The sequence below is a fragment of the Anguilla rostrata genome, chromosome 5, assembly GCF_018555375.3.
Source record: "Anguilla rostrata isolate EN2019 chromosome 5, ASM1855537v3, whole genome shotgun sequence".
Taxonomy (NCBI): Eukaryota; Metazoa; Chordata; class Actinopteri; order Anguilliformes; family Anguillidae; genus Anguilla; species Anguilla rostrata.
The window spans coordinates 15,000,787-15,027,876 of NC_057937.1; the positions used below are offsets into that span (position 1 = coordinate 15,000,787).

The 27,090-nt window shown below is 47.1% G+C and overlaps 1 protein-coding gene across 3 annotated transcripts in view; it reads right to left on the reverse strand.

Moving 5' to 3' along the window:
• Positions 1 to 506: 506 nt before the first annotated feature.
• arfip1 (ADP-ribosylation factor interacting protein 1 (arfaptin 1)) overlaps positions 507 to 27,090 on the reverse strand; it is a 29,270-nt gene continuing 2,686 nt past the window's right edge. Inside the window, exons 2-10 of one of the 3 annotated variants that reach the window (XM_064335310.1) lie at positions 24,895 to 25,286; positions 18,081 to 18,179; positions 13,599 to 13,701; positions 10,623 to 10,718; positions 9,390 to 9,502; positions 6,853 to 7,074; positions 4,037 to 4,194; positions 2,573 to 2,747; positions 507 to 2,211 (exon numbers count right to left, since the gene is read on the reverse strand). In XM_064335310.1, coding sequence (XP_064191380.1) covers positions 2,053 to 2,211; positions 2,573 to 2,747; positions 4,037 to 4,194; positions 6,853 to 7,074; positions 9,390 to 9,502; positions 10,623 to 10,718; positions 13,599 to 13,701; positions 18,081 to 18,179; positions 24,895 to 25,284 — 1,515 coding nt within the window. In that variant the 5' untranslated portion in view covers positions 25,285 to 25,286 and the 3' untranslated portion in view covers positions 507 to 2,052. The remainder of the gene's footprint in view (positions 2,212 to 2,572; positions 2,748 to 4,036; positions 4,195 to 6,852; positions 7,075 to 9,389; positions 9,503 to 10,622; positions 10,719 to 13,598; positions 13,702 to 18,080; positions 18,180 to 24,894; positions 25,287 to 27,090) is intronic. The other 2 variants (XM_064335312.1, XM_064335311.1) reach the window with 2 other exon arrangements.

Sequence of the window (27,090 nt, forward strand, 5' to 3'; positions counted from 1 at the left end):
GAGCGGCTCGATTGGTCACGTGACCGGAGATTGGTAATGAAATGCAGAGTGTTTATGAAAGCGGTTGCGGTGAAACGGACGTTAGCCGTAGAGTAAGCACTCAAGGCAGGGCGCACACAGGGAACAGCAGCACTTCAGAAAGATGCGCTGCTAGGACACGGCCAATCCACAAGGGAAGAGGAGGGGCCACACGACAAACAAAATACATATGAGGAATAACCTGCGCAACAGCCCAAAATGCCACATTCGCTTTCCCATACCTAATTTGATATATCCCTGTGTTAAACCTACAGCTACCATACATATTCAATAACTTACATTACTGTGCATCTACGTGTTATCACTGCAGATTGACTGTACTGCATTGCACTAATTCATATTTCTTTTCTACCACGGCAATCACAGAGAGATATGCCCCACACTCAACCACATCATTTTACCCACATTTGATGAACCTGAAGACTTGTTTGAAATTTCAGAGTACTAAAACAAAACTGACCAAATAATTTTTTGGAATAAAATTTGTTTTTAATGAGTTCTTCCAAGATGTTACAAATTTCAAGGGGGAAAAAAAATACAACATTCAAAAGCCCCGCTCTTCACTTAATCAGCACGTTCCATGGTAAGAGGCACACTGGACCAGTGATATCTGCTGAAAAAATGCCCATGACTGTGAATGTGTTCATATCCCAGGTAAATACAGGAAATTCATTATTTATACATATATATATAATTTATACAATTATATATATCATATAATTCTGTCAGTAAACATAGCATCAATGTACACAAGGCTGTATACTGCATATACAATGCTGTACGATTCATACGACTGACAAAACGAGGAAACCAGGAGGGGGCAATGGGGCTTTTGCACACTGCAGTCCCACTTAGTGGGTGAGGGGAGGGGGGAGGGGGGGATAAAAACCCAAACCAAACAGAGAGGATATCAGCAGAGCGGGCAGAAAACGTTGGTCCTTTCTGTACAAACACAGTTTCCGAAAAAGTCAACTCCATTCGGTTTACATATCGTACAGTAAAGTTTGCTATTAGTCAGAATACATACGTGTAAAAGTTTGCTATGAACATAGAGATAGTCTTACTCAGGCTTGCTATCGAAAAGGCTCCTATGGGTGGAAGTGGAAAGTGTTTGCTGGTCTGTCTGTGAGCGTGCGTGTTTGCGTGTGCGCGTGTTTGCGTGTGTGAGTGATTGCGTGTGCGTAATTGTACATTGGTTTTTGGTCCCCTTGCACTGCCTCTGAACGGAATGTTGAAGAATCTGACTGAGAACATGTGCTGTTCTAACACATCAAACACGCACGCACACACACACACACACTGATACGCGCACACATATACATATATAATACATGTTATATTATATATCAAAAGGCACATCAAGATGCATTTTAAGGCAGGTCCTCCAATCCCATGAGAAGAATTACAAAAAACTTTTTCTTATTTATATCGATTTTTTTTTTCTTTATCTTTCGCAAAAAACAGGAAGTTGTAAAGAGGGAGTGCAGAATGAAGAGCCACAGTTGTGTCCTATCACAGGAGCTGAATCACTGCACTGACAATGTGCACGTATCCAATTCATCTAATGCATCCAGCCTGACTGGGTTAATCAGATCCTAACCCCACTGGAGACACACACACATATACACACACACACACACCCTCCAATTCCGCCAACTGTGACAGTTCAATTCTTCAGCGAGGAGGAAGAAAGAACCAGGGAGGGAAAGAGTCGCTGCTCTCAACAGTGCAGAACCACCTCCTCCGCAGAGACAGATAAATCACACAGTATAAAATGCAATCTCCAGCTCAGAGAGAAAATTAGGTATACTATATAAATATTTATTTTTTGAGTCCCCCCCCCCCCCCTTATCTGGGTTTGGGACAGGAAGGGGGGGGTGTGGGGGTGCACGTTTGCGTCTGGAGTGCGGTCGGCGAGGGGCCGTCCCGTCGGGCCCCCGCGGGGGGCGGTGTTGGAGGGCCTCGGGGGCCCCGGCGGTGGTGTGTGTGGGTGTGTGTGGGCACTGAGGGCCCTTAGTGCTGCTCCTCCAGCCAGGACGGCCTGTCCCCCCCGGGCATTTTCAACTTGATGTGGAACTGTTTGAGCGTCTGCTCCAGCTGCTGCTGGTTCCCGGCGTAGTACGCGGCGATGGCGTTGTGGAAGAGGATCAGCTGATTGTGCAGCACCTTCACCTGGGGGGGCAGGGGGGAGAAGCATTAAAGCAGGACAGGTCTGGAGCAACAGTGTGGTATAACGGTTAGAGAACTGGACTTCTAGCTCAAATGTTCTAGGTTCTAGGTTCTGCTGTTGTACCTTTGAGCAAGGTCCATAACCTGGACTGCTTCAGCTATATAAACTTATTAAACTTATTATACATTACAAATAGTAACACCTGTAAATTGCACAGAGTAAGAGAACCTGACTATTGCCTTCATGTAAATGCCAGTCATTTCATTTTGTAGCACAAAGCCTCAATTTCCCATCAGCACTGTGCCAGAAAGTTCTTCTGAAGGGTCCTTTTCTATTGTCTCTGAAGGGACACATCCGCCTCACCTTGTTCTCCTCGAGGAAATTCAGCTTGACGGACACGTCGTTGCGCATCTTCTCGTACTTCTCCCGGTGCATCTGGAACAGCTGCTGGGACGCCTCGATCTTGGGGACCGTGGTGGCGTCCCGCGGCCCCAAGTTCAGCTCCTCCAGGTCCGTGCGGTACGCGTCGTACTCGATCCTGCAGGGGGCAGACACGCTACTGTCAGACAGATACAGAGACGCAACGCTGCTGGCAAACATGCATAGAGACACAATACTGTCAAACATACACAGAGACACAACACTACTGTGGCACTTACAGACACAGTAGACAGTCAACCAATACGCCAGAAACTCTAGCTTACACTGTCCCACTAAACACACCACCTTGTTTCCTCAGAAATAGAGACACATCTTACTGTCATGACAGGATATTGGAGTGGCCGCACACCGCTGCTGGTCAAACAGCACTAGAGAACAGATACTGTCAAACATACACAGAGACGCAACACTACTGTGGAACTTACAGACACAGTACAGTTACACAGACATACAGACATACAGACACACTACAGTCACACAGACATACAGACACACTACTGTCACACTAACATACAGGCACATAATTACTGTCACACAGACACAACTATCACACAAACATACAGACATGCCTTCACACAAACACACACACACACTCATGCAGACACACACTCGCACACACTCTAATTGGAGAGCAGGCACGTTTCTTGACAGCTGCTACAATGTGACTCAGCGACAGCACCGGCGAGTTAATGCCTGCAGTCTGTGCTGCAGCGGAGATTCTCAGCCTGCATCCTCTTACACATCCGGCGCTAGTCATGTGTCCAGCTCTGTGGAGGTGGGGGGGGGGGTGCCCCCTTTATGTTTTAATATTTTATATATGAATAATACTTAATACTCAAATACTTAATCGTTGTTTTTCTATGCTTCATTTAGGTCAAATATATTCTGTACAATAACTGGGGGTCGTAAAACAGTTTTTCTAGGTTCGTGTGCCCATTTCTCATTTTGAGCACCTGCCCCTCAAAAGGTCACTGTTCGACCTCTCTGTTTACTTCTCAGGCAAACACCCCCCAACCCCCGTGTGATTAATGATGGCTGAGAACTAGGAGAGACGCACGTGGACAGGCCCTCCATTTTAAATTCGCCGATCCAGTTTTATCCTTTCAATAGCTGTCCACTGGCACTTCATCTCAGCTGAAACTCCTCCACCACACAGCGCTTCTGCATCAGCAGTTCATTCACACCGCTGCTCTTCTAAACTAAATATTTAACCATAAATACTTATGCAGGTGTACGTCACAAATATGTGATTAGCATGTTCTCAACTGAACGTTCCAATGCTGACGTAGCAATCGCTACTGATGATGGAGTTCTAGAACACCGCCTTGGAATTCTGAAAAAGCATTATCTTAAAGAGAAACAGTCCTCTCGCACACACGCTCTTACCTGGCCGTCTCGTATTGTTTGATGTTGATCATGGTGTCTTCGATGGTCTTGTCCACCAGGGTGTTCACGCTGGCGATGAAGAAGTTAATGGCGCCCAGCAGCGTCTCTCCGTTCTTCGACAGGAGTTTTTGGGTATCAGCATTAAAGCCGAACTCCTCCTGAAACAGAGGGGCGAAGAGTAAATCACCAGTGTGTGTGTGTGTGTGTGTGTGCGTGTGTGTGTGTGTTTGTGTGCGTGCATGTGTGCATGTGTGTGTGTGTGTGTGTGCATGTTTGTTTTTGTGTGTGCTGTGTGTTGGTGTCTGTCGGTGATGCCAGCGGGTTGACGGTTTGTGCATGGTCGTGTGCTGCATGCGCATGTGTGTGTGTGCGTGTGCATGTTTGTATGTGTGTGTGTGTGTGTGTCTTTGTGTGTATTAAAGTAATACAATTAAAACCACATCCAATGTGAAGAGCAAGGCACAACACTATTATAGTGACAAGGAACGCTGGACTTTCAGACAGAGAAAGGTTCATTTTTTCCCATCTGATACAGCTTTGTATTTCCGCTAGTGACTCTAAATACAGATAGGCCGTAAGGGAAACAGCTAAGGTCTCTCTGGATCAGGGTCAGATGAATTCCCTGGTTTAAGTAAGCTGATCGATGAGGTTCTTCCTCTGTCTCTTGTTCGCAGTTTAAAGCCCAAAGGATTAGTGCGCAATAATAAAAAATACGGCACTTTTACGAAGCCGGTCGGGAAACATGATATGAGGCAGGCCTTAGCAGGGGAGTTTACACCTAACGGTGAAAAAACAAAAACAAAAAAAAGAACCTCACAGAAACTTGGACTGTGAGACTGAAAATACAGGTTTAAGATGGGCAGCTATGTTGAATTCAACTGATGTGGAAAGAAGTTGCACTAAATCTTTCCGGAAAGGCGTGGATGTCTGTGAATTGAAATGCTCAAATAACCAGAAACTTAAATAAGCTCCCTGAAAAAAAATAGTAAATTACCAGGGGCCTTTTTGTTCAGGTGGGTATTCTACTTGGTCAACTGCATAGTCTAGTATCGATCTCACTAAAACTTCTTCAACAGCCATTTTGCAAAAACCAGACTGAAGTTGAAAATGTTTACACTGACTGCATAACCATCGCCCATACATACTTCAACGTTCAATAACTATCTGAAGGTGCTCGTATTCAACAGTCAGGGCCATTGTGCTTAAAAAAAAAAAACCTCTGTCAATTCATCTCAAATGTAATCTAATGTTCAGACTTGAAAGTCTAAAATACCTTGGAGATGTTGGAACGAATTGGTCAAAAAGACTGTTGATTAGTCTGATAAATGATGTATACTGAATATAACCTTTTAAAATTTAATTTAACTTTTTTATGTCACCAACTGCTTCTTTTCACACTACAGGCTACAGCTGAGCTACCAAAGAGTGGAGTCGGAGGAAAACCTTTCATATTCAGTTTTTACAGGCAGTCCAAGGGTGCCTGACCGACCAGTTAGGGGGTCACTAGATAGCAATGAAACGGACCCTCTCTTACCCTGGACGATGCAATCGGCGATCGCCAACTGCATGTCAACCAATGGAGCTGTCAACCAGTGAAGCTATCAACCACGGTCGGCACTGGTATAATCTGGATTCGACCCAAGGCCGTGAGGCTCGTCCATGCACCACAGCGTGGTGCCTTTAACGAACGATCCAGCTGCGATGTGATGCAACTTTAATTACGAAACTGCGTGTTGGGTCCCACCCCTAATAGTCACAGCCGCTGCTGTGATTTACTATTTTCATATAGCCGCACAAGCTCTTAATCCCACACTAATAAAAGAGCACACATAGAGGCAGATCATATTAGCCCCTGGCATTTACAACATTTTTGTTCACATCTTATGTGAGGGTTTATGGTAGAAGAATTTACTTCCGACGACAAATTCAATATTTATAATAACAATATCCGCACTGATACCCGCAGTAACTCATCTGAGACGAGTCAGATCCCAGCTCGCTCATAGAAAATGGCACCTTTTCAGAAGCGACTGTCACATAACCGTTTTTAGCGTTCCCTCGGGCCGAGCCAGACGTACTGACGGAGCAAAGTGTTTTGCAATTATAGTGGTGCTGGAGCGTACGCAGGCATTGGGCTCCTGACACAAGGTATCGTCAGCATGGTGTGGATGTTAGCGTGATGCGAGAGCACTGTCTGCCAAGCACTCTAAAGGTTTACATTGAAAAAGGTTCATTTCTGGGGCCACCTGAGTGGTATATACAGAGTACACAGAGTATGTACAGCAGGCTGTGGGTCTCTGCCAGAGTGAACAGAGAATGTGGACCCTGGTTTTTTTTTTTATTGTAGCATCCAGGGATAAAATCAGAGCCATGTGAACACCGCCTGCAGCCGGGGGTCCTACAAGTTGATGTGTGATAGGAAAGCGGGTGCAGTTTGCCACATTGCAAAATAGCGCCCCCTCTGGCCGACCGGCACACAACAGTTGCCTAAACCAGTTGTGTACCCCTCCGCAGCAATAACTGGATCCCAGAGTGAAAAGACATCACCACGACTGCACGCCTTTCTGCCAGTATGTGCTCACCAAAGCCAACATGAAGATTTGGTGGTGAAGAGTACCTGCATATACACGAACAGCCTTATGCAAAAATGACAAATGAAGTAAAGCTTAAGGAGAAATGAACAGCTGCCTGGTCTTCAAAAACACGCCTGGAAAAAAGTAGACTACCGTCTCACCACCCGAGAAAGGCGTGTGACTGCAGAGGCTATCAGGAAAGGCGGGGCCGTCTGCGCGAGCGGGGCGGGGGCGGGGACTCACGTGGAGCTCAGGCGATTTGAGGCTGAGGTCGGCGAAGGCGTCCCCCAGCTGCCTCTGCGTCTGGATCATCTGGAAGAGCTGGGAGGCCAGCGTCTGCGCCAGCTTGACCACGTGCTCGTACTTGCGCTTGTTGTCCCGCAGCACCTCGATCTGGGCCTCCAGCTCCAGGTCCACCGTGCGAGAGCCCCGGCCCAGCTTCTCCGACAGGATCTGCCTGGTGCACTGGAGGGAGGGCGGGGCATGGGAGGGCCAAGGGGGGGGCAAAGGGGTGACAAGGGGTGGGGCAAGGGGAGGGACAAGGGGCAGAACAAGGGGACGAGGCAAGGGGAGTGGCAAGGGGAGGGGCAATGGGTGGGGCAAGGGGAGGGCAAAAATAAGGGAAAGGGAAGGTGGGGAGACAGCTTGTCAATCACACGCAATAATTTTTTCACTAGTCTCCAAGGCAATAAGAAGATTCAGTTCCAGAAATATGTGGGTCCTGCTTTCTGTGTTACTCAATACCTGCACCATTTTGTTTTAAATAAAAAGAAAAAATTTTATCAACATAAATAACAATGTGAAGAAGGACAGTGCTAATATCAAATGTGATGCCACAATACCAGCAATTCTGTATTTATTAAAAGAATACATTTAAAATAAATGTGCTTAGTTGAGATGTTAGTACATATCACTGGGACAGCATTTTTCCTGAACTTCTGAGACACGTTTTTCTCCTTCTCTCAGCATTAGAATGAATCCAAAAACTACGGCTCAGCCACAGGATCACTGACGCAGGCCCTTATAAAGGTACGCCGTGACATACTTTAACTTCGCTAGCGAATGTGCACTTTGGTCATTTCTTGCTGAACGACTCGATTGAAACAGATGCCATTAATCGCACCCTTACATTTAGCTGAATTATACCGAACCTGAGATTACATTTTCAGCTTTACTGGCTGTGCCGAGCATCGGCTCCAGTGCCTGTACCATGAATCTCAGTATCAGTGCCCACGAGTCCGCGCTTTATGTACTGAGGTAATCTTTATGTTCTTTGTTTGAAGATAACGTCCGGCTGCAGTGATATACTTAATGGCCTGAATAATCAGGCACGGTTTCCCTCTCCTGCTTGTCTCTCTGTCTCTCCCCTCTGTCTCTCAATTACCGCCAAACCATTCAAACCCGCCATCGACCATTACAAAACCACAGCCTTTTACGGCAAACGGCCAAGTACAGACAGATCCGTTTAGGTAGCAGTGGCACCTGTAAACACGAGAGAACCACCACCATGACGACACTAGTGTCGGAAAGTACGTAAATCTCAGGTGTAATACTGCCACGCAATCAGAGAAACTGCACTCTGAGCTTCAATCTCATCTTTTTAAGGCAGGCTTTGCATAAGCTGCATGCCACTGTTCATCGCTGAAAGCTCTGCGGTCATTCAGATCCTAGTTTTAACAAGAGCACAGCTTTCTCCCGCTCATGTTTTCACCAAACAAGCCGAGTTGATGGCTACTGTTTTCTGGCTACAGTCTAATTTGTGCGTGATTTGTGTGTGTCTTTGTGTGTGTGTGTGCGTGTATGTGTTTGCGTGCGGGTGTGAGAGAGAAAGTGTATTTGCCTCCGTGTGTGAGAGAGAGTGTGTGTGCTGTGTTGTGTGTGCGAATGAGCGTAAAAGTGAGAGAGAGAGAGTGTGTGTGTGTGTGTGTGTGTGCGTGCGTGCGTGAAATTGAGAGAGAGTGTGTGTGTATGTGTGTGTGCGCGCATGAGTGAATGTGCCTTCATATATGAGTGTGTGTGCGCATAAGTGAATGCGCCTTCCTGTGTGTGTGTGTGCACGTGTGCGTGGCACGCGCATGTGTGAGACAGACTGCTGAAAAGGCTGCTCTGTGTGTCAGCAGCAGATGCATGAGCTGTTAAAGGGCTGCAGTGGAACTGTGAGATAAGAGGGAGAGAGACAGAGGGACAGAGGGAGTTCATTAAACACACAGTGTGAGCCTGTGTCTACGTCCATCACGGCCTTAAAGGGCCAGTTCACCTTTTTTAAACTACTATTCCACATGCATGATTTCCATTGGCCCCGTTATCTGTATCCTTCATCGCACACAAAAGCTGTCTTGGCCAATCAACAACATCCACTAAAACTGAATTTAAATGAAAAAACCCAAACAGTGAGCCATCTCTTTAATGGTGTCTGCATCCTGGCCTGCATCCAATACCACCACAGCCCTGGGTTTGCCAAAAACCCTGAATGATGTCTAAAATTGTCACAATATTAACAAAATAGTTAACTTCATTTCAGACACATTGTCTGTTAGGTTGTAACATAATGTGGGATGACAGAGATGAAAAAGCTCCTGTGTGGAATAGCCTTCCTTCAAGTGAAAAAAATCTTGTCAGTTATTTTCCTTTTCAAACATTTGTGCGAGCTTCCTCTTTCCACAAGTATGCAAGACGTGGCATCTGGAATGTCACGTATTTTCTGAAGTAATGTCAGGTGTACAGAGCGTCTGGGAAAGGAGAGGGGTCGTTTCTGGATTTCCCCACGGACGGTGGCTAACCTTGTACGTGTTGATGCTCCACTTCCTCACCAGCTCCAGCTTCTCCATGGCGGGGTTTTTCAGGTCGTCCGACAGGACCAGGGCCCCGCCCTTGGCCTGCGTATTCGGCCTGCCTGTGGGGGGCGGCAGAAAGCGTTGAGCCACAACGAAGATCACGGTTACGGGCTTTTCACTGCAGCGTATCCCGCCGCTAAGAAGGTACTACTACTGAACACACACTGCAGCGGTATTCCAGAAACAGAGAATTTAAAGTCGGGATGAACACAGTACTCCCCACGTGCGTGCACCATCAATGCCGAGTCAGTACCGGATTTCTGAAAGGGTGTGCTTTCACTCTAGGCCAGTGGTAACCAACCCTGTTCCTGGAGATCTACCATCCTGTAGGTTTTCACTTCAACCCTAATTAGGCACACCAGATTCCAATTAACAGCCCAATAAGACCTCTTGCAGTTGAATGAGGTGTGCTTTTTTGGGGTTGGAGTGAAAACCTACAGGATGGTAGATCTCCAGGAACAGGGTTTAGTACCACTGCTCAAGATGGAAGCTCACGGTAAATCTGGAAACTCACCATTGATATGTTTCATTTGATTTATCTACAGTTAAATCAAAATTTATAATGGAGTGAAATCAATGCATTCAAGGTAGTGAATAATCCATCCAACAAGGGAGAAACAGAAGGACTCACGTCAGAGTATCATCATGCACTTTGAAGGACAGGGCAGAAGCATTCAAGAATTTATTATTTTATTGATTATTAATGAACAGCAGTAGACTTCAGAGAATTTCTACAGAGACTGGAAGGGACGAGAGGAAGCAAAGCGAATGAATCCTGGAATTAAAGGCGCTTCAGAGGAAGATTCCAGAAGCTTCTAGGAAAGCAAGCCGGTCTGGAGTAACGTCAAGCCCCCCCCCCCCGAGATCGTGCGACCTGGAAACGGAAACGAGACCCGGCAATCGGGTCTTTCGGTGGAAAAGCGAACAGAGCGTTCGGCAAAAAGCGGGGCCCGTAGCAACGGACGCGGAGACACGTTGCCAAGCAGCTCAAAGTCCAAAGTGGAACGAAAGGAGAAGAGGAGGAGGGAAGATCGCTGGTAAGCAGTGGAAGGAGGACTGATAGAGAGGCGTAGGTCTGGTTCGACAGGCTTTGAGGGATGTTAGTACGCCAAAGCAATGCGGTCCTATCTCTCATACGGGACGGGGCGGGACACAACGGGACAGGGGGGGCATGGGTACCTGTCTCGGTTTGGCTGTCGCTGACTGAGCGAGCCAGCCTGCTTGCCACAGCGGTGCTGGGGAAGACGGCGGGGGAGGTGGGCTGGCTTATGGATCCTAAAAACAGCCAAACAGCCGACATCGGGGTTAGTGCAAAAAAGCACACGCACACGCACACACACACAAGCACCCACACTTGCACGCACGCGCACGCACGTACACACACACGTCCTGGGCGCTGCTTGGCGGAACCTCCCACTCAGTGCTTGGGTGGGTGGGTGGGTGGGTGGTTGGGGGCCAGGGGCTGGGCTGACTGGGAATCATACGATATAAAGCAGGGATCTCAAACTCCGGTCCAGGAGGTCTGCAGCGCTGGCAGGTTGTTCTGGTTTCATCTCAATCGGCAGCCAACTTAGATCTCGGAACGCATTTGGCCTCTTTAGAGACCGATCAATGACACGAGCAAAATGAGCTGAGACCCCACAAACGCTCAGGCCCTCTGGGACCGGAGTTTAAAACCCCTGATCAGGAGGTTGCTGAAACAACACATCCCGGAGGCTGAGAAGATCCCGCGAGCTTCAGACCAGTGAAGACTCCTGCGGCAGTCAACAAGGCCTCCGCATGGCGCTGGTTTGCTCATCGTCAGGCAGGACTGTCAGTAAAGACTACTCCGTAAATGATCAATTAGGTAAGACCGCAGAACCACAATGCGATTCACAATAGAAGATTCCTTCAGAATTCTTCTCTTCCTTAGGGTTAGGTAGCCTAATCCTTAGGGTTAAGGTCAGTCATGTGCCATCTGACACTGTTGAGTTTATTTGCATTGGAAAGCCAGGGCTTGGACTTGGGAAAGCAACAGAGCGCACCTTGGCAACACAGCTAGCTCAGCGAACACATAGCATGACATAGAGTGCCAGGCTAAAACACACAAACTATAGTTTAAGCGAGGGTCAGGTGCGTACTGAATGGCAGCATTCCCAATTCCTGAAACGGCGAAACACCGCTACTGTTAATCACGTGGCAAACGCCAACATGACCTGAGCTTTGTTCACCTGGAAATGAACGTCGTATGCCAGTTAACCTGAGTCATGCTCACAGGACACAGGTTCTGACAGCGCAGTTACTCACAGGGAAAAACAGCTCATTTGCAGAGCAGTGTTGACTGTGACTCATACGATCGTCACACGTGGACAGTAATGTCAGGCGCACGCCCTGAACCCATCCACGGTTAATCGATGTCCCCTGGAGAGAAATGAACCAATCGGGTATTCTCATGTGCAAACCGTTTTCCCATGTTGCTTAGCTATGCAGCGCATAACAAGAAACAAAAATATCTTCGTATGTTAGCAACGAGTGTCATACGATGGCACAACAGTTGTTTCTATTTTTTCCATTTTGAAGAAGCAGGACAAAAAAAGAAATGGCACATCAAACTCGCTCATATAGAGAATACAACCACATAACAGACCTACCCAATAACATGCTCAGTGTTAAATCAGCTCTTACAGAGTACACGTGGCCCCTATTGGGCTCAAATGTACTTTGTTAGAGTTTAATTAACACTGGGCATTTTCCTGTGTATATCTGTTGAATAACTTAATGGATGAAGATTCGGGAGAAGGTGACTTGCTACGTTAGCACTGATTCTGTGCGGCGGCGCTAACCGGTTTCCACCGCCGTACGCCATGATTAGCTTCAGGTGATACGCGGCGCCAGCCGAACCGCGCGGCCTCAGCTGGCTGTGGCCGGGCCAGGGCAGCGCCGAGCCGGTTGCTAGGCTACCCGGCGGTTAATTTATTCACGCTGCGCGACGAGGACGTGGAAATGAAAGGGACCGGAGGTACACGAAGATCAGAGGGGATTCATTAAATCAATGGCGTCTCTCCCCCCCCCCCCCGCTCCCTTTCTGATTCAAATGCAGCCCCTCGGCCTCGCGTCCCTCCCGTGAAGAGGAGTGCGCCGCCGCGGGATGGAAATGACCCGTCTCCTCTTTCAGAGGGGCACCGAGAGCTCCAGAAACGAGAGAGGGACAGGGGTGGAGCGTGTGTGTGTGTGTGTGTGTGTGTGTGTGCGTTTGTGTGTGTGGTGTGTGCATGTGTGTGTGTGCGTGTGTGTGTGCTTGTGTATGTGTGTGTGTGTGTATGTGTGTGTGTGTCATGTGTGTATGTGTGTGTGTGTGTGTGTGTGCGTGTGTGTGTGTGTGTGTGTGTGTGCATGTGCATTTGTGTATGTGTGTGTGTGTGTGTGTGTGTGTGTGTGTGTGTGCGCGCGTGTGTGTGTGCATTTGTGTGTGTGTGTTTGTACAAGTGTGTATGTGTGTGTGTGTGTGTGTTCTCCACTGAAACACAACACCTCTTCACCCAGGAGACGGCATGACTGACAGAGACCAAGATCTGAATGCTACCAGACTATTTGCATCACACAGGTAAAGCAGGAGGAACTAGACAGCATCTGTGACTCTACAGAAAATGTATCACAACAGGAACAGGTGAAAACAGTGAAGAACAGACCAGGCTGCTCCTGCTCCCAGAGCCTTTGGGGCTACTCAACCCTGGTCCTTAAGGGGCAGAGAGCCTTCACGGCTACTCAACCCTGCTCCTGGGGGCCCAGAGAGACCACAGGGCTACTCAACCCTGGTCCTTAAGGGCCAGAGAGCCTTCACGGCTACTCAACCCTGCTCCTGGGGGCCCAGAGAGACCACAGGGCTACTCAACCCTGCTCCTGGGGGCCCAGAGAGACCACAGGGCTACTCAACCCTGGTCCTGGGGGCCCAGAGAGACCACAGGGCTACTCAACCCTGCTCCTGGGGGCCCAGAGAGACCACAGGCTACTACCAACCCTGCCTGTGAAGAGCTGCCCATGATGACACAGGCGATAACCAGAACCCACTGGTTGCCCCAGGTGGGGCAGGGCAGCCCTGGGTGGCTATCCTCCTGTCCAGGCTTTAGGGCCACAGAGAGCCACATGGGACTGGCGAGGGTATGAGTCACGGCGTACCTTTATACGGTCCTGCCTCGATGATTCCCTCTGTGGTCGAGCCGAAGTTGCTGGACGTGATGTGCGTGTCCGACAGACTCATCCCCCCGCTGAGCGAAGGATCCTAAGACAGAGAGGAGCAGACACAGTATTAACACATAATATTAAGAATAAGCAGACACAAACATAAGGAAAATCATAGGTGAAGACCCTCATTCACCAGTGTCCTTTTTCTTCTTATTGGGGCTGATGTCTCACATTCTAATTATATAAACATAAATATGATTTCTCAATACTGCTCTCCTGTTTATATAACACACGCAATGTAACACATAAAAGCCATTTCAGCTTCCCACACTGTTCTTTGTCCATCTTTACAGATCTTGGGGATAATTGTCGAGGGCAAAGCAAAATGTTGAAAGGATGAGAACTTGGTGCTGAAGCAGAGCTCGCCTCCCTGAGATATTGAGTGTCAACACTGGCAAGGCTCTGACGCACAAACTGGATTAGGCCCGAGTGGATCGGGCCGGAATATGTGAGCTCCTGACAGGGGGCTAGCAAACACCAGGGCCACGTCACCACTTTCGACTGCTTCCCCTTCTAATGGGACTGGAGAACGCGAGGCGGCTCGCATTCAGGCAGGTGTGCAAAAGGGGATCTGACTAGCCATTTAGCGCAAATTAGCGCAAATCTGTTTAACCTGATCCTAGGTGAGAAAAAACCTAAAACAGCAGTACTTGGCTCATATTTTTACGGAAATGTCAGTATAACACTGGCAATGTGACTCTGGGAAAACAGAGCAAAAATAAAGCCATATATCAGTCCCCATTACCCTTAAATATAGTGATAGTGAAATCCAAAATATTTAAATATCTACTGATGGGAACATACCTTTAGAACACACTACCCTTTACCAGTGACACTACCACTACAACCGTCAAACCAATTTTGGGGGGGGGGAATCATCTCAAAAATAACTGAAGAATCATTCAGCACAAATGCCATTTGGGTCCAGAGTGGCAATAAGGAATAAGTTTTATTCAGAGGTTTCCATGGCAGCTGACTGGAAGTGATGTGCTCAAGAAGATCCTCATCCTTCATTATTAATGCACACTGGAAGAAGGGCCATGCCTAACCACTGTCCACAATGACATCATCAGCACAATGCAATTTATCCTGGTTCCATTATGACCCAGGCAAATCTCCCGTCCTGATTGGTTGTCTCTGGACAACTAACAGGCATGTTCAAAACAAACCCACTTGGGAGGGATATTCCATTGGGAAAAAAGTATTAATTGTATGTTGCAACTAAGGAATATAATTTGCATTATATAGCACCACTCTATAATTTTATTTGTGAAACAAAATGACAGGTTATCATGATACAGTCAGTTGTATATAATCTCATCCACTCCATTTCAGCTGTAGAAATATACAACACTAAACAGTAATGACAACCTATGCAAGGAAAACTAAAATGAGCAACTGCAGTGGAATGCATCATGATGTCACACGAATGTAGTCTTCATACACGCCAATATATCGAGTAGTCAAAGGAGTAATGTTTCCGTAAATCTCAATTCTAAACCTAAATATATTTCGAACGGGGGCCATTTCATACATAAAATGGATTGTTAAAACTACAATTTACAAAATGGCTGATACTGTAAGTACCAATCATTGACCACAGCCGTATAAAAGCAGTGTCAGGGGGTGAGTTTATGAGGAGTTTACACCCCGTTACCGCTCACCTGAGCTCTGGAGGGAGGGGCCACAGCGCTGGTGCCCATGGCAACCATCCCCAGACACTTTGCGTCACTCGGGAGTCACGCAGGGAAAGCAACAGGTAAATAACACCGCGTGACGCAAGAACGCAGAGAGGGAAGAGTCTGAAACACGACGTGCGGCGCTAGTAAACAAGGACAGCTTTTATACAGATGTATATATGGAGAGGGAGGGGGGCGGAGCACAAAAGAGGAGGAGAGAAAGAGTAAGAGAGAGAGAGAGAGAGAGAAAGGGGGGACAATATGGAGGGAGAGGGGAGTGGTATGGACAGAGAGGAGAGAAAGGGAGGAAGAGTGAAGGGGAAAGAGAGGTAGAGAGAGAGAGATGAGAGGAAGGGAGAAGAGTAAGTAACAGAGAAAAAGAAGGAGAGAGAAACAGAGGAAAAGAAAGGCAGGGAAAAAAAGAGAGTGACCCAAAGGCTGTAATATAGTTTTGGCAGCACGTGTCCCCCCTCCCCACGCGTTTCTGTCAACCTGCAGAATCGCAGGGTGCAGACATTTGAGCAGACGCAACCAGTCAATCTGCAGAATCGAAGAGTGCAGACCTTTGAGCAGACGCAACCAGTCAATCTGCAGAACTGCAGAGTGCAGACCTTTGAGCAGACACAACCAGTCAATCTGCAGAATCGCAGAGCGCAGACCTTTGAGCAGACACAACCAGTCAATCTGCAGAATCGCAGAGCGCAGACCTTTGAGCAGACACAACCAGTCAATCTGCAGAATCGCAGAGCGCAGACCTTTGAGCAGACGCAACCAGTCAATCTGCAGAATCGCAGAGTGCAGACCTTTGAGCAGACGCAACCAGTCAATCTGCAGAATCGCAGAGCGTAGACCTTTGAGCAGACACAACCAGTCAATCTGCAGAATTGCAGAGTGCACACCTGCAAGCAGGCACGATCAATCGATCTGCAGAAACACAGAGCACGGCCCTACGTTCACATCACCGCCCCTGAATCAGAAAGCGATGGGCGGGAATCCACGAGGACTCTTAAGAACAGGGTAAAAAAACATCCTTGGCTGATGCTCACACAGGCACTGGTGGGGGTCAGAGGTCAGACCTCACAACAAACAAATGAAACTAAAAACACTAGGACCTCTGGAGACTGGCCAGAGTGCGGTCATGTGACCAGTCTGTCCATCGAGTGCTGCACCGCCCACTCTCCCCAGATGAGTGTGCGTGCGGATTCCAGGAAGACGGACTTGCTTGACCGCGGCTCCCCATTGATACCGAGATGAAGTGGATCACTGAAGCTCTGTAGGCCCTTCAGCGCCTCTCTCCCTCCTACACAACAGACAGACACTTCCCTCTCAGGAGCTGCAGCATCGGGCCCAACCGGGCCAATTAGCGAAGATTGAGTGGCTTCAGTGGGGCGTAAGTTAGTTAAAGATCTAAATCCACACTCAGCTCCAGGAAGCACCGCTGTGAAGCACCGACTCCCCCTGCTGGCCAGAGGCTGATACACAGTTTTAGTACACTGTGTGCTTAATGTTCTTACAGCTGAAATGAAGTGGTAAGACATTACCAACGGCGGTCTCTCAGGCACCATAATGCGTGTTCCCACAGGCTGTGACAGAGCTCCGTTTCAGGAGCGACACAATCGAAGGGTACAGCTTAAGCACCCTTAGAGAATGAAGAGGAAACCAGAAACTTGCAGGTGGGCGATCTTCGATAACGGCGGTGTGGTTCGGTTCCACCATCACCCCCCCACCCCCGCAGACAGAGGGGGGGAGAGACTCGTCCTGACAGAACAGAGCGCTTTATGCTGCAGGGATCAGCTGCTGCCAGCAGGGCGTGCTGATGAGACTCACCCTCAGCGCAGCTCCAGCAACCAGCCGACTGCTTACTTAACGCTACCTGCGCAACACTGCCGGTTATGCACGTGCTCTATGCCACACTTCCTTAAACTGCTGGTAACACGCTTCTCACTTTGCATTTTTAAATGGCATCCATTCATACAGCAGGACATTTACTAAAACATTTCAGGCTAAGTTCGTCGCTCAGCGGCACAACAGCAGTGTCCTACCTGCGAATCAAACCGGAAACCTAGACGGCAAATTCCCCAACATTTATATTACACTACACTATATAAGGCATTTATATTACACTATACTATATAAGGCATTTATATTACACTATACTATATAAGGCATTATACTATATAAGCATTTATTTACACTATACTAGGCTATATAAGGCATTTATATTACACTATACTATATAAGGCATTTATATTACACTATACTATATAAGGCATTTATATTACACTATACTATATAAGGCATTTATATTACACTATACTATATAAGGCATTTATATTACACTATACTATATAAGGCATTTATATTACACTATACTATATAAGGCATTGCTGGCATGTAATTGCACAAGAGTCTGGAGTGACTGATTAAGGAAAAAAATCAGGAGAAATTTGAGTGACAGGCTGCTATTTTTCCTGATTAATCAAGGGGAAAAAATCAGGAAGAATCTGAGTGACATGCTACTATTTCTCCTGATTTATCAGGGGGGAAAAAAATCACAAAAAAAAAAATGGAACGACAGGCAACTATTTTTCCAGATTAATCAGAAAACAAATCAGAAGTCAGGAGTGACAGGCTACTATTTTTCCTGATTAAGGAGGAATCGGGGGAACTCCCATCCGGTCTGGTGACCCTGAAAGGCAGAGAAAGACCGAGACCCGGGGGACCGGTGGGATCTTACGCTCTGGAAGACGTCTCCGAGGCCCTCCTCCGCGTCGCCGTTGCTGGTCACCGGGATCTCGGCGGCCGCGCTCCTGGGAGAGTCTTCGGCCATCTCTGCCTGCAGCGGAACACACCCTGTGAGCCCCACCGCTAGACTGACCACATATAGGCCTACTCACTACAAAACTGCAGTTCACTTACCACAACATGTACAAAACAAACCAGGAGAGAGAGCTTGCATATGCTTTTTTGTTTTGTTTTTCTTTGGAATTTGACATGATTTCTGTCCCTTAATTAAGAACACATTATGATTCTCTGGATATCTATACACACGTTTTCTCGATACCCCTCTTTCATTTCCAAATGTCATAGGCCTATTCATTTCACATAAAAGCCTGTACAGTATATTTCAAATCATTGTAAACTCTATACTTGGGCACAAGCACAGCTACTATTTTTGTCCGTTTTGCATCCTGTACCCATCACATGGTTGAGTATTTGCATTCACGCTGTAAGTGTGAAGACCCAAGGAAGCGACTGGCCCTGCAAATGCAGAGGCATTCCGTAGGGTGTTTGCCGCCATCTAGTGGATGATTTTTCCTGTGAGCATCAACACAGTCAGTTTGACCCATTGATATCCGGGCTTCACATGCTCAACCCTGGAACACCCCGTGTCTGCTGCCTTTCTTTACAGACAAAATTCCAATTCACACAGTCTCATGTGCAGTTATCACATCTGTAGTCTGAATTCGCAGTTTCGACCAAAATAACAGCAAAGTACCTACATGCGTAGACTGAAGTCACGTAAGAGCTAATAAATCAGATCAGTTCTTTTGCTGATGGACTGATGCGTTCGTTATCTGTGACAGTACCAGCAGAAAGCGGTTACAGGCCTAAACGGTTGGTGGTTGGGTTTTAATAAGCATTTCAAAATCAGAAAAAACATTCCGAGAAACCAGGTAGACCAGACGGTCTGGTGCACACGATGCAAAGCCATTCATTTAACATTTTTTTGAAACATTAGGTCCATCAGGGTTTGTTCTACATCAGAGCTGACAGGTTATGAAGTGGAAGAATGGTATTACCAGCATTTTCACGAGCCTGAAAATCTGGTTCCTTATATGAAGTAATAAAATCAGCCTGCAGCCCATTGTACTTTCCCCAGTCACCTGCTCTGGGTACAAACGTCCCCTCCCTATCACCCTCTGACTGCACAAAAGAGCTGCTTGTATTCACCTGCTGCATGCCAGAGACACCACAGCTCCTTCTGCTGAAACAGAGCAGAGCAGAGCAAAGGCCTTCTCTGTCATACACTGTCTCAAGCACTCACACACAGCGTTCTCTCTCACATACACTAGCACACTTCCACACACACTCTCCTTCCCTCACACACATTCTACCACACTCTCACACACTGTCTCACACACAGTATTCTCTCACACACACTCTAACACTCTCAGTCTCTCTACTTCTCTCTCACACTAACACTTTCACACTCTCTCGTTGTCTCTCACACACGCTCTCTCCTTCTCTCTCACATACAGTACTCTAACACACTCTCATACGCTCTCACACACTGACTCTCATAGTCTCTCACACAGCCTCTCTCTCTCTCTCTTTTTCACACACACACACACACACACACACTCTTCCTTCCACAAACACATGGTAGAACAGTGAAGCCAGGACAACACCAATGGATTTACGGACAGCACCGGCTGCAAACGGCGATGCAGCAGCCTGGCCATTGCAAGCTTTGGTCAGCCTCAGTACAACACAGAGCCTGACAGAGGCCCAGAGATACAGCCCATGCCCCGAACCCCAAGGCCTACCCCACCACTACCCCCACCCCCACAGCCGCCTTCTATACAAAAGAAAGAAAGCCAGCACTCTTTTTCACGCGTTACTTATCACCTTTTAGCTTAGCGCCTCAGCGCCTGAGACACAGGACAATGTGTACCTACTCGCTGTGCAAGTTTTTCATTCACTGTATCCCCCCCCCACCCCTCCTTCAAACACAGGAAGAAGACCAGGCATAATGTGCTGCCATGTTATGTTACTCCACCTCAGAACATTCTGTCACTGGGAGACCCTGAGGCTTTGGACACTCCTAATTTCCAAACCGCCGGAGTACTCACTGAACAATAGGGCAGCAGGAATAAGCCAATCAGAGTACGTGGCATACCAACTGCGTGCATACTGTGGGTGAGGGATGCCATTTTATCTTGGGCCTCGGGACATAAACAGACAAGCAGAACACAACCGTGGATGATAACGAAGACGAGCTGGACCCGATTAAGGAAAATCTTGTTACGCTAAATAAAGAACATCACAGCAGAAACTTAGAGAGCAATCCCTCTCTAAGATTCTAACAGTGCTTACAGATAATGAGTGGGAATAGGCTGGGACTGTGAGGATGGCACGTCAGCCTTGATTGATGCTGAAGTGCCAATTTGTCTCGAACGGGCAGTCTCCAGCCGTAAACTCTGTCCGAAGTCTCCCGGCTCACACAAAACGTCCTCACAACGCTGCTGCAAAGCAGTGGCAATGTTATAACGCTGACAAAACGTTCCAGTAACATTGTGGGAACATTTTGTGTCAGTTGGGGTGTCCTCAAGGCTGGAGTCTCTCCCTCTCCCTCCCTCCCTCCCTCCCTCCCTCCCTCCCCCTCCCCCTCTCCCTCCCCCTCCCATCCTCGGCCACATGAAAGCGCACTCCAGCATGCGGGCCACTAGAGCACACACATTCTGATTAAAGGCACAGGGTACTGCAGTTTGCGGCATGAGGACCTGATTATGCCTGTGATAACAGGTTAGACCAGAGATTGGCAAGGAGCGCTGTATTCGTTTCTGGATTACATGCCAACTTTGGCTCTAAATTATTTAATGAGCCCAATAAATTTGTAATTGATATTTTAACCACATTTCCCGATAAGCTCGTGAATGGCAACTGAAGGCCGCCACTGTGTCCTGTCTACATCTCATTGTGGTCAAATCCGCGGTTAAACGAGCGAAAGTCTATTCAGCCAATTAGCTTATTTTGCCAGTGTGATCGGTGACAGCAAGAACCGGTTTGCGCACTGGCTCTGCAGGAATGGAACCGCCTGCCCCAGTGTCAAGTGCAGGTTCTTCCAGTAGGGGGAGCGTTTTTGTGTGACGCAGCTTAATGCCTGTACATAAACGTAGCCGCTCCCCTGGCTCACAGCCAGGCTCAGACTGCCACCACCCCCCCAACAGACTGAGACCGCCACTGGCCCCCTGCCATCTTCACAGCAGGGGACCGCGCTTTTGGTCTTGGCCCACACAGGTGCAGCGTTTGTTGATATCTCTGTTTCTTGACCCCATTTACATGCTCCCCAGCCCTAACCCTACCCATTTCAAGGCCAAACAGCAATGAGGAAGTGAAACGCTGCCAGGTTGTAACTGCGCTCTAAGACCACAGACAGATTTTTTTTTTTAAATAATAATTTTAAATGTAAAACAGCACGGGCAGGACACTGGAAACGTTTCAGAGAGTAACAGTCAGGGGAGTGGCTCCATAGGGGCAGCTTGATAACAAGATCAGGTAGCATCAGCATGAAAGAGAAGGGGGCACGCCAAACCCACCCCCACCTCCCCCGCGCCCCCCTCAAAAAAAAAAAAAAAAAACGACAAGAGGTGGAGCAGCGACCTTGTTTCAAAAAAAGGAAGGGACGTGCTGCAATTTCCCCTCCGCTCAAAGGGCCTGCTAACGCCTACATTTGGGCCAACAATGGTGTTTAGCGCTATGCAAAAGAGGGCTAAAACAACACAAGCGAGCGAGACGCGGGTTTTTAAATGGCTGTGACATTCGACGCGCTGCTTTGATGAAGGCTGCGTTGCGAAGCAGGAAGCGCGTACCTGAAACAAACCGGGAACACCTGTGGGAGTGGGTCAGGTCTACACAAACACAGGCCGTGCCAGAGTGTCGCGTTGCCGCGCTACTGTACCGACCTGCGCGTCCAGAGCCAGAGCTGGAGTCTAGAGTTTCAGCTCTGAACTCACTCTCTGAAGCAGAGCATGGCAGCGTAGTATAATGGGTAAGGAGCTGGTCTTGTATCCTAAAGATCACAGGTTCAATTCCCAGGGGCGACATAGCTCAGGAGGTAAGACCGATTGTCTGGCAGTCGGAGGGTTGCCGGTTCAAACCCCGCCCTGGGCGTGTCGAAGTGTCCTTGAGCAAGACACCTAATCCCTAACTGCTCTGGTGAATGAGAGGCATCAATTGTAAAGCGCTTTGGATAAAAGCGCTATATAAATGCAGTCCATTTAGGTAGGACACACCTTGAGCAAGGTACTTAACCTGCATTGCTTCAGTATAACTCCAGCTGTATAAATGGATGTAAAATAAATGAAGTCGCTCTGGGTAAGACTGTCTGCTAAATACAGTGTAATGTAGTTATACTTCAGTGATGAATCCATACTCCTGCATTAAAATGAGACTGGGGGGTGACGATGCATCGATCCGGATCAACGTAATGGTTCAAAGGGCAGTGACTCGACCCAAACGATGCAGCATGCAAAAATCTATCTGTATCGTTACGAATCATGGCAAAATATTTAAATGTCCGTTGTATTACAGCGGTTTGCTCTCGAACAACGCTGCCAAAATCAGTGTTTATGTTTCCGACTCATCCTCATTCTCACGTTTTTTCCTTCTGGTAAACAAGTTTTTGCACTCTCAACCTCATTCTGGTTGTATGTGTGCATTGTAGCAGGACTGTGTTAGCTGGCTCATATATATCAAGAGTTTCTGACTGTATCAGATTGCACTATCAAAGCAAAATGTGTCATTTTGACACTGCCGTTGTACCCTTGAGCAAGGTACTTGACCCAATTGCTTCAGTGTATCAGTGCTTCAGTGCTCCAACTGAACAAATGGATACAATGAAAATACTATGTAAAAGTTGTGTATGTCACTCTGGATAAGAGCGTCTGCTAAATGCCTGTAATGTAATGTAATGTAAATATCGCAGCATAGTCTCAAGAATGGAAATCACATTCTATTGTGACGGAGTCTGAGTTTTAAGCCCCTAAATGAGACTCAGGGTAAGATGTAAATAAATAATACTCCACAGCGTGCCTGCGTCACAGTGTGCAGTCGGAGCGAACGCACAGACGGATCCGGTAACGGCCGGCATGAATGATTAAGGGGGCGCAGCGAGGGCCGGTATCCGGGGCGATCGGCCGCCTGCCCTCCCGCGGGCCGCTCTGGTTGCAGCTCCAGGGCCTGCTGGGAAATCAGGCGGGACGCGGCAGCGGGTACACAACCCCCCAGAGCCCCGTAACCTGGAAACACGCTGAAGGAAAGGGGGGGGGGTGACGACGATCACCTTGACAGGTGAAACAGGAAGTACTCCTCAACGCCCACCACCCCCCCAACCTGGTTCTCTCAGCTGAAGCCAGCCAGGACCACCTGGAGGGGGCGTGGCCTGCCCTGAATGTCAGTCACTCGTTCAGGCTCTCAGGTACGCTCACCCGCAAAGGCAAGAACATTCCAGAAGCACTCGGTAAAGTGGAGCGGCAGACTACAAAGTGCAATACCACCCTCACCACCACAGGAAAACCACAGGCTGGCCATACTGTGACTCTTTTACAGGCAGATCAGAAAAAAGGCACAACTTCCTACACAGCGCGTTCGCACTCACATTAGACACATTTAGCACAGGCTGGAACTTAGAAAACAATTTTTACACCCGTTTCCAAAGCTAGATATTCGCTCAAGCAAGCTGGATTACGTACGTTGCTCAAGCATGCAAGAGCTGTGTCCCAAACTGGAATCAGACCAGCAACATCTGTGTTACTAGCTCAGTTTCCTGTCATAGGACACTGCCGTCCACAGCATGCCAATATGGTACAGCAAATACAACCAAAGCATGAACGCTGAACAAAATAGCCACAAAGCTAGCAGAAGGGATAAGGGCCTGTGCAAAAACCCTGTCAGCAATTTTACACTTTAGATTAAACTTGCATCTAAGGTTAAAGAACGCAGTATGGAGTCATATTCATTTCAGCAAAATAGGCCAATGCCAAAATCAGAAAAACACGGCTGATCAGAACTTCTGAATCTTGCAATAAAATATGAAAAAAAAGAATGAACATCTACTTTAATGCCAACACAACATTGTAACTTCAATGTACAGCAACCGTACTATTTATCTGAACCATTCTAATTACTACACCAAATTGCCCAGTGCACAATTACACAGCGCAAGCTGTCTCTTGCTCAGACAAGATGCATCATATTAGGAACGACAGGGTGGCATAAGATCACAGATAACAGCAGCCCAAGTCCTGACTTGTGTCAACGAGGATTCACCGGGTTGCATGGCAACAAACGACCCTGACATGACAAAACTCTCCCCAACACTGTCTCGAAAAGTCTACAGGTACAATCAGGTAGGCAAGAATCAAGGATTGGAACAGACATTTGGTTTATTTCCTAGCACTACATGCTGTAGGCATATGCTTAGTCCAAATAGCCACAAACACAAACACAAAACTACTAGAAATGGCTACACCAGCACAAAATGGCTAGAAATGGCTGCACAAGCACAAAAAGCAAGAACCTTCAGGCTAATCAGAAGTAGTTTGAAATAGAAGAGAAAAAGAAAGATTTGAGAGTTGATAAGGTACTTTAGTTCATGTTGTTTATGATCAATATTAAGACTCTAATACAACAGGAGTTGTATTAAATGCATTAAGAGTTGATGCACTTTGGAATATTGTCAAATAAAAACAGCATGAACTTCGTACGACCCACTGATTTGTAAAGACCCGCTAATTGAGCACGGGGTTTGATAATAAGTGTGTCACCTTTCCCTCAGGTTCTGCATCTTCAGAATCCTTTTGAGAATGACCCTCTCCTTTCGGAGTGTCAACACTGCCCATCACAGCATCTTCCCCGTCATGTTTTCGAGCCTCCTCGTTATGGATCTCGTTATCGTCCTCATCATGGATCTGAACATCTTCATATTCTTTTTCAACATCCCCAGCATCCATCTGGGCACCACTGTCACCCGTTTGACCGTCCTCGTTATAACTTAGTGCTTCCTCGTTAATGTTCTGCGTGTCCTCGTTATCGGTTAGTGTCTCCTCGTTATCGGTTAGTGCTTCCTCGTTATAGTTAACGGTCTCCTCGTTATCCGTTCGAGGGTCATCTGCCTGGGTCTGGTCGGCATCAGCCTCAAAACTAACTTCAGACATTCCTGAAAACAAACAAGACAGCGGGCATGAACAGGTCCTTCACCGTTACCCACCACAAACGGCCACTTCCTCCGAGGGTCAGCAGTGTGATACAGTGGGTGGGGGTCTGGGATGATAGTGTTATACCTGAATAAATAATATGACAATTGTATGTGTATCTGCTAAGCAAACATGTAATATTATGTGACCGTAGGAGATTATCCCAGTCTTCTTTATGTTTTTTTATGTCTTACATAGCATTCAACAGAATGTAAGTGCTATTTGGTATGTTAGCTCTATGGGGGAAGGATAGACTGCAATACTCTTAAAGGTTTGTGGATTGCTGAGGACAGCAAATGATTTTGACTGGTGTAAGCAAGTCGGTGACTGACAGGGCATTTCAGCTCCAACCATTACAGGGTCCAAGAAACCTGACTCAGTCATCACAGGAAGTAACAGACAAATGTGTGAGTGTACGGTTTTATGTGCTGTTCAATGTATACTCGGCCTATATCGAATCGGGGGGTAAGGGCGAAATGGCACTTCCAGTAACTGCTTCGCTGGTAAACGGCACTAATATTTCCTGAAGGACAAGTCCTTATCAGCAAGTTTGTTACATATACAGGCAGGATAAGTAGGCTATGTGTGAAGTGCAAAAGGTAGCTCTGTGTTCAACCAATTCCAAACCAAACTGAGCATTTATACAAGAACACCAACCCTGGATAAATGAAACTGCCAAATTCTATACTTGGAAGCTTAGGTTTAGGCCTATATTATGAACATCCATTTCTTACATTTCCTTACATTTCTAACTCTACCAATGTTTCTTAATTAATCTATGCCAAGGACTTCACAAACCATAATAGTGTCCTAACCTTTATAAGAGTTTTAAACTCAATGCATATACCTTTAAAGATTCAATTCTTCTTTTCACACCTTCATAATCTAAAACTGAAATAACATTATAAAAAACGAAGATGGCGAATTATCAAGTTAACCTGTTCCATCAGAGAGCATGTATGTGCACTAGCATCCTACATGGCTGAAATTATTGGTACTGAACTCCCATCATGCTTTGTGGCATTACCATAAATACAGAAGTGGAAGAGGGTTGAAAGGTCAGTCAGCTGTTGAGCCCTGTTAGTGACATCATCCTGTGGCAGTCTGACCTAGTCCGGTCATGAGACTGACCTTATTAGTTTGTAAGGTTGGGGGATAATACTGGAACTGAAGTGGTTTTTTTTCCTGTTGTAAGAATGCTCAACTCTTAGCGATCATCCTTTAAAACATGACAGTCCATAAGACAGATAGTGTATTACATAGTTCAAATGTGTTTATCAGAACAGGTTAGTAACAAATGTTTAATAAAATAATAGACCCAAATGTTGTAGTGTGGGCCCCACAGGCTGTGTGGTGAACATGTATTATTCAGCTCCTTGTCAGAAACCTGCACGCAGGGAAGGCTTCTACCCATTCAGGTCTCCAAAGCAAGATGGCTGTTATCCTCTATTATTCTGTGGACAGGGACAGTGAATCAGCCTCCCTGAACTAGCCAACATGACACACATAAGGTTAACTGCTCAAAGAGATTCCCCTCCCTCAGACAGAGCCTAAAAGCAACAAATGACTTGCCCCGCCTGCTTTCTAAAATGGAGCAGCTTAAGGCCTTGCCTGCTGGCTTTCCAAGCTTCGACATAAGGGATATTACATCATTGACACACAATGCTGGAGTTCGGATGCAACACGGAAAGCACACTCTTAGGAAACATTTTGCACGCACACGTCCAGCAAGGAAGCTCTCAAGCATAGCCAAGATTAGCCAATTAT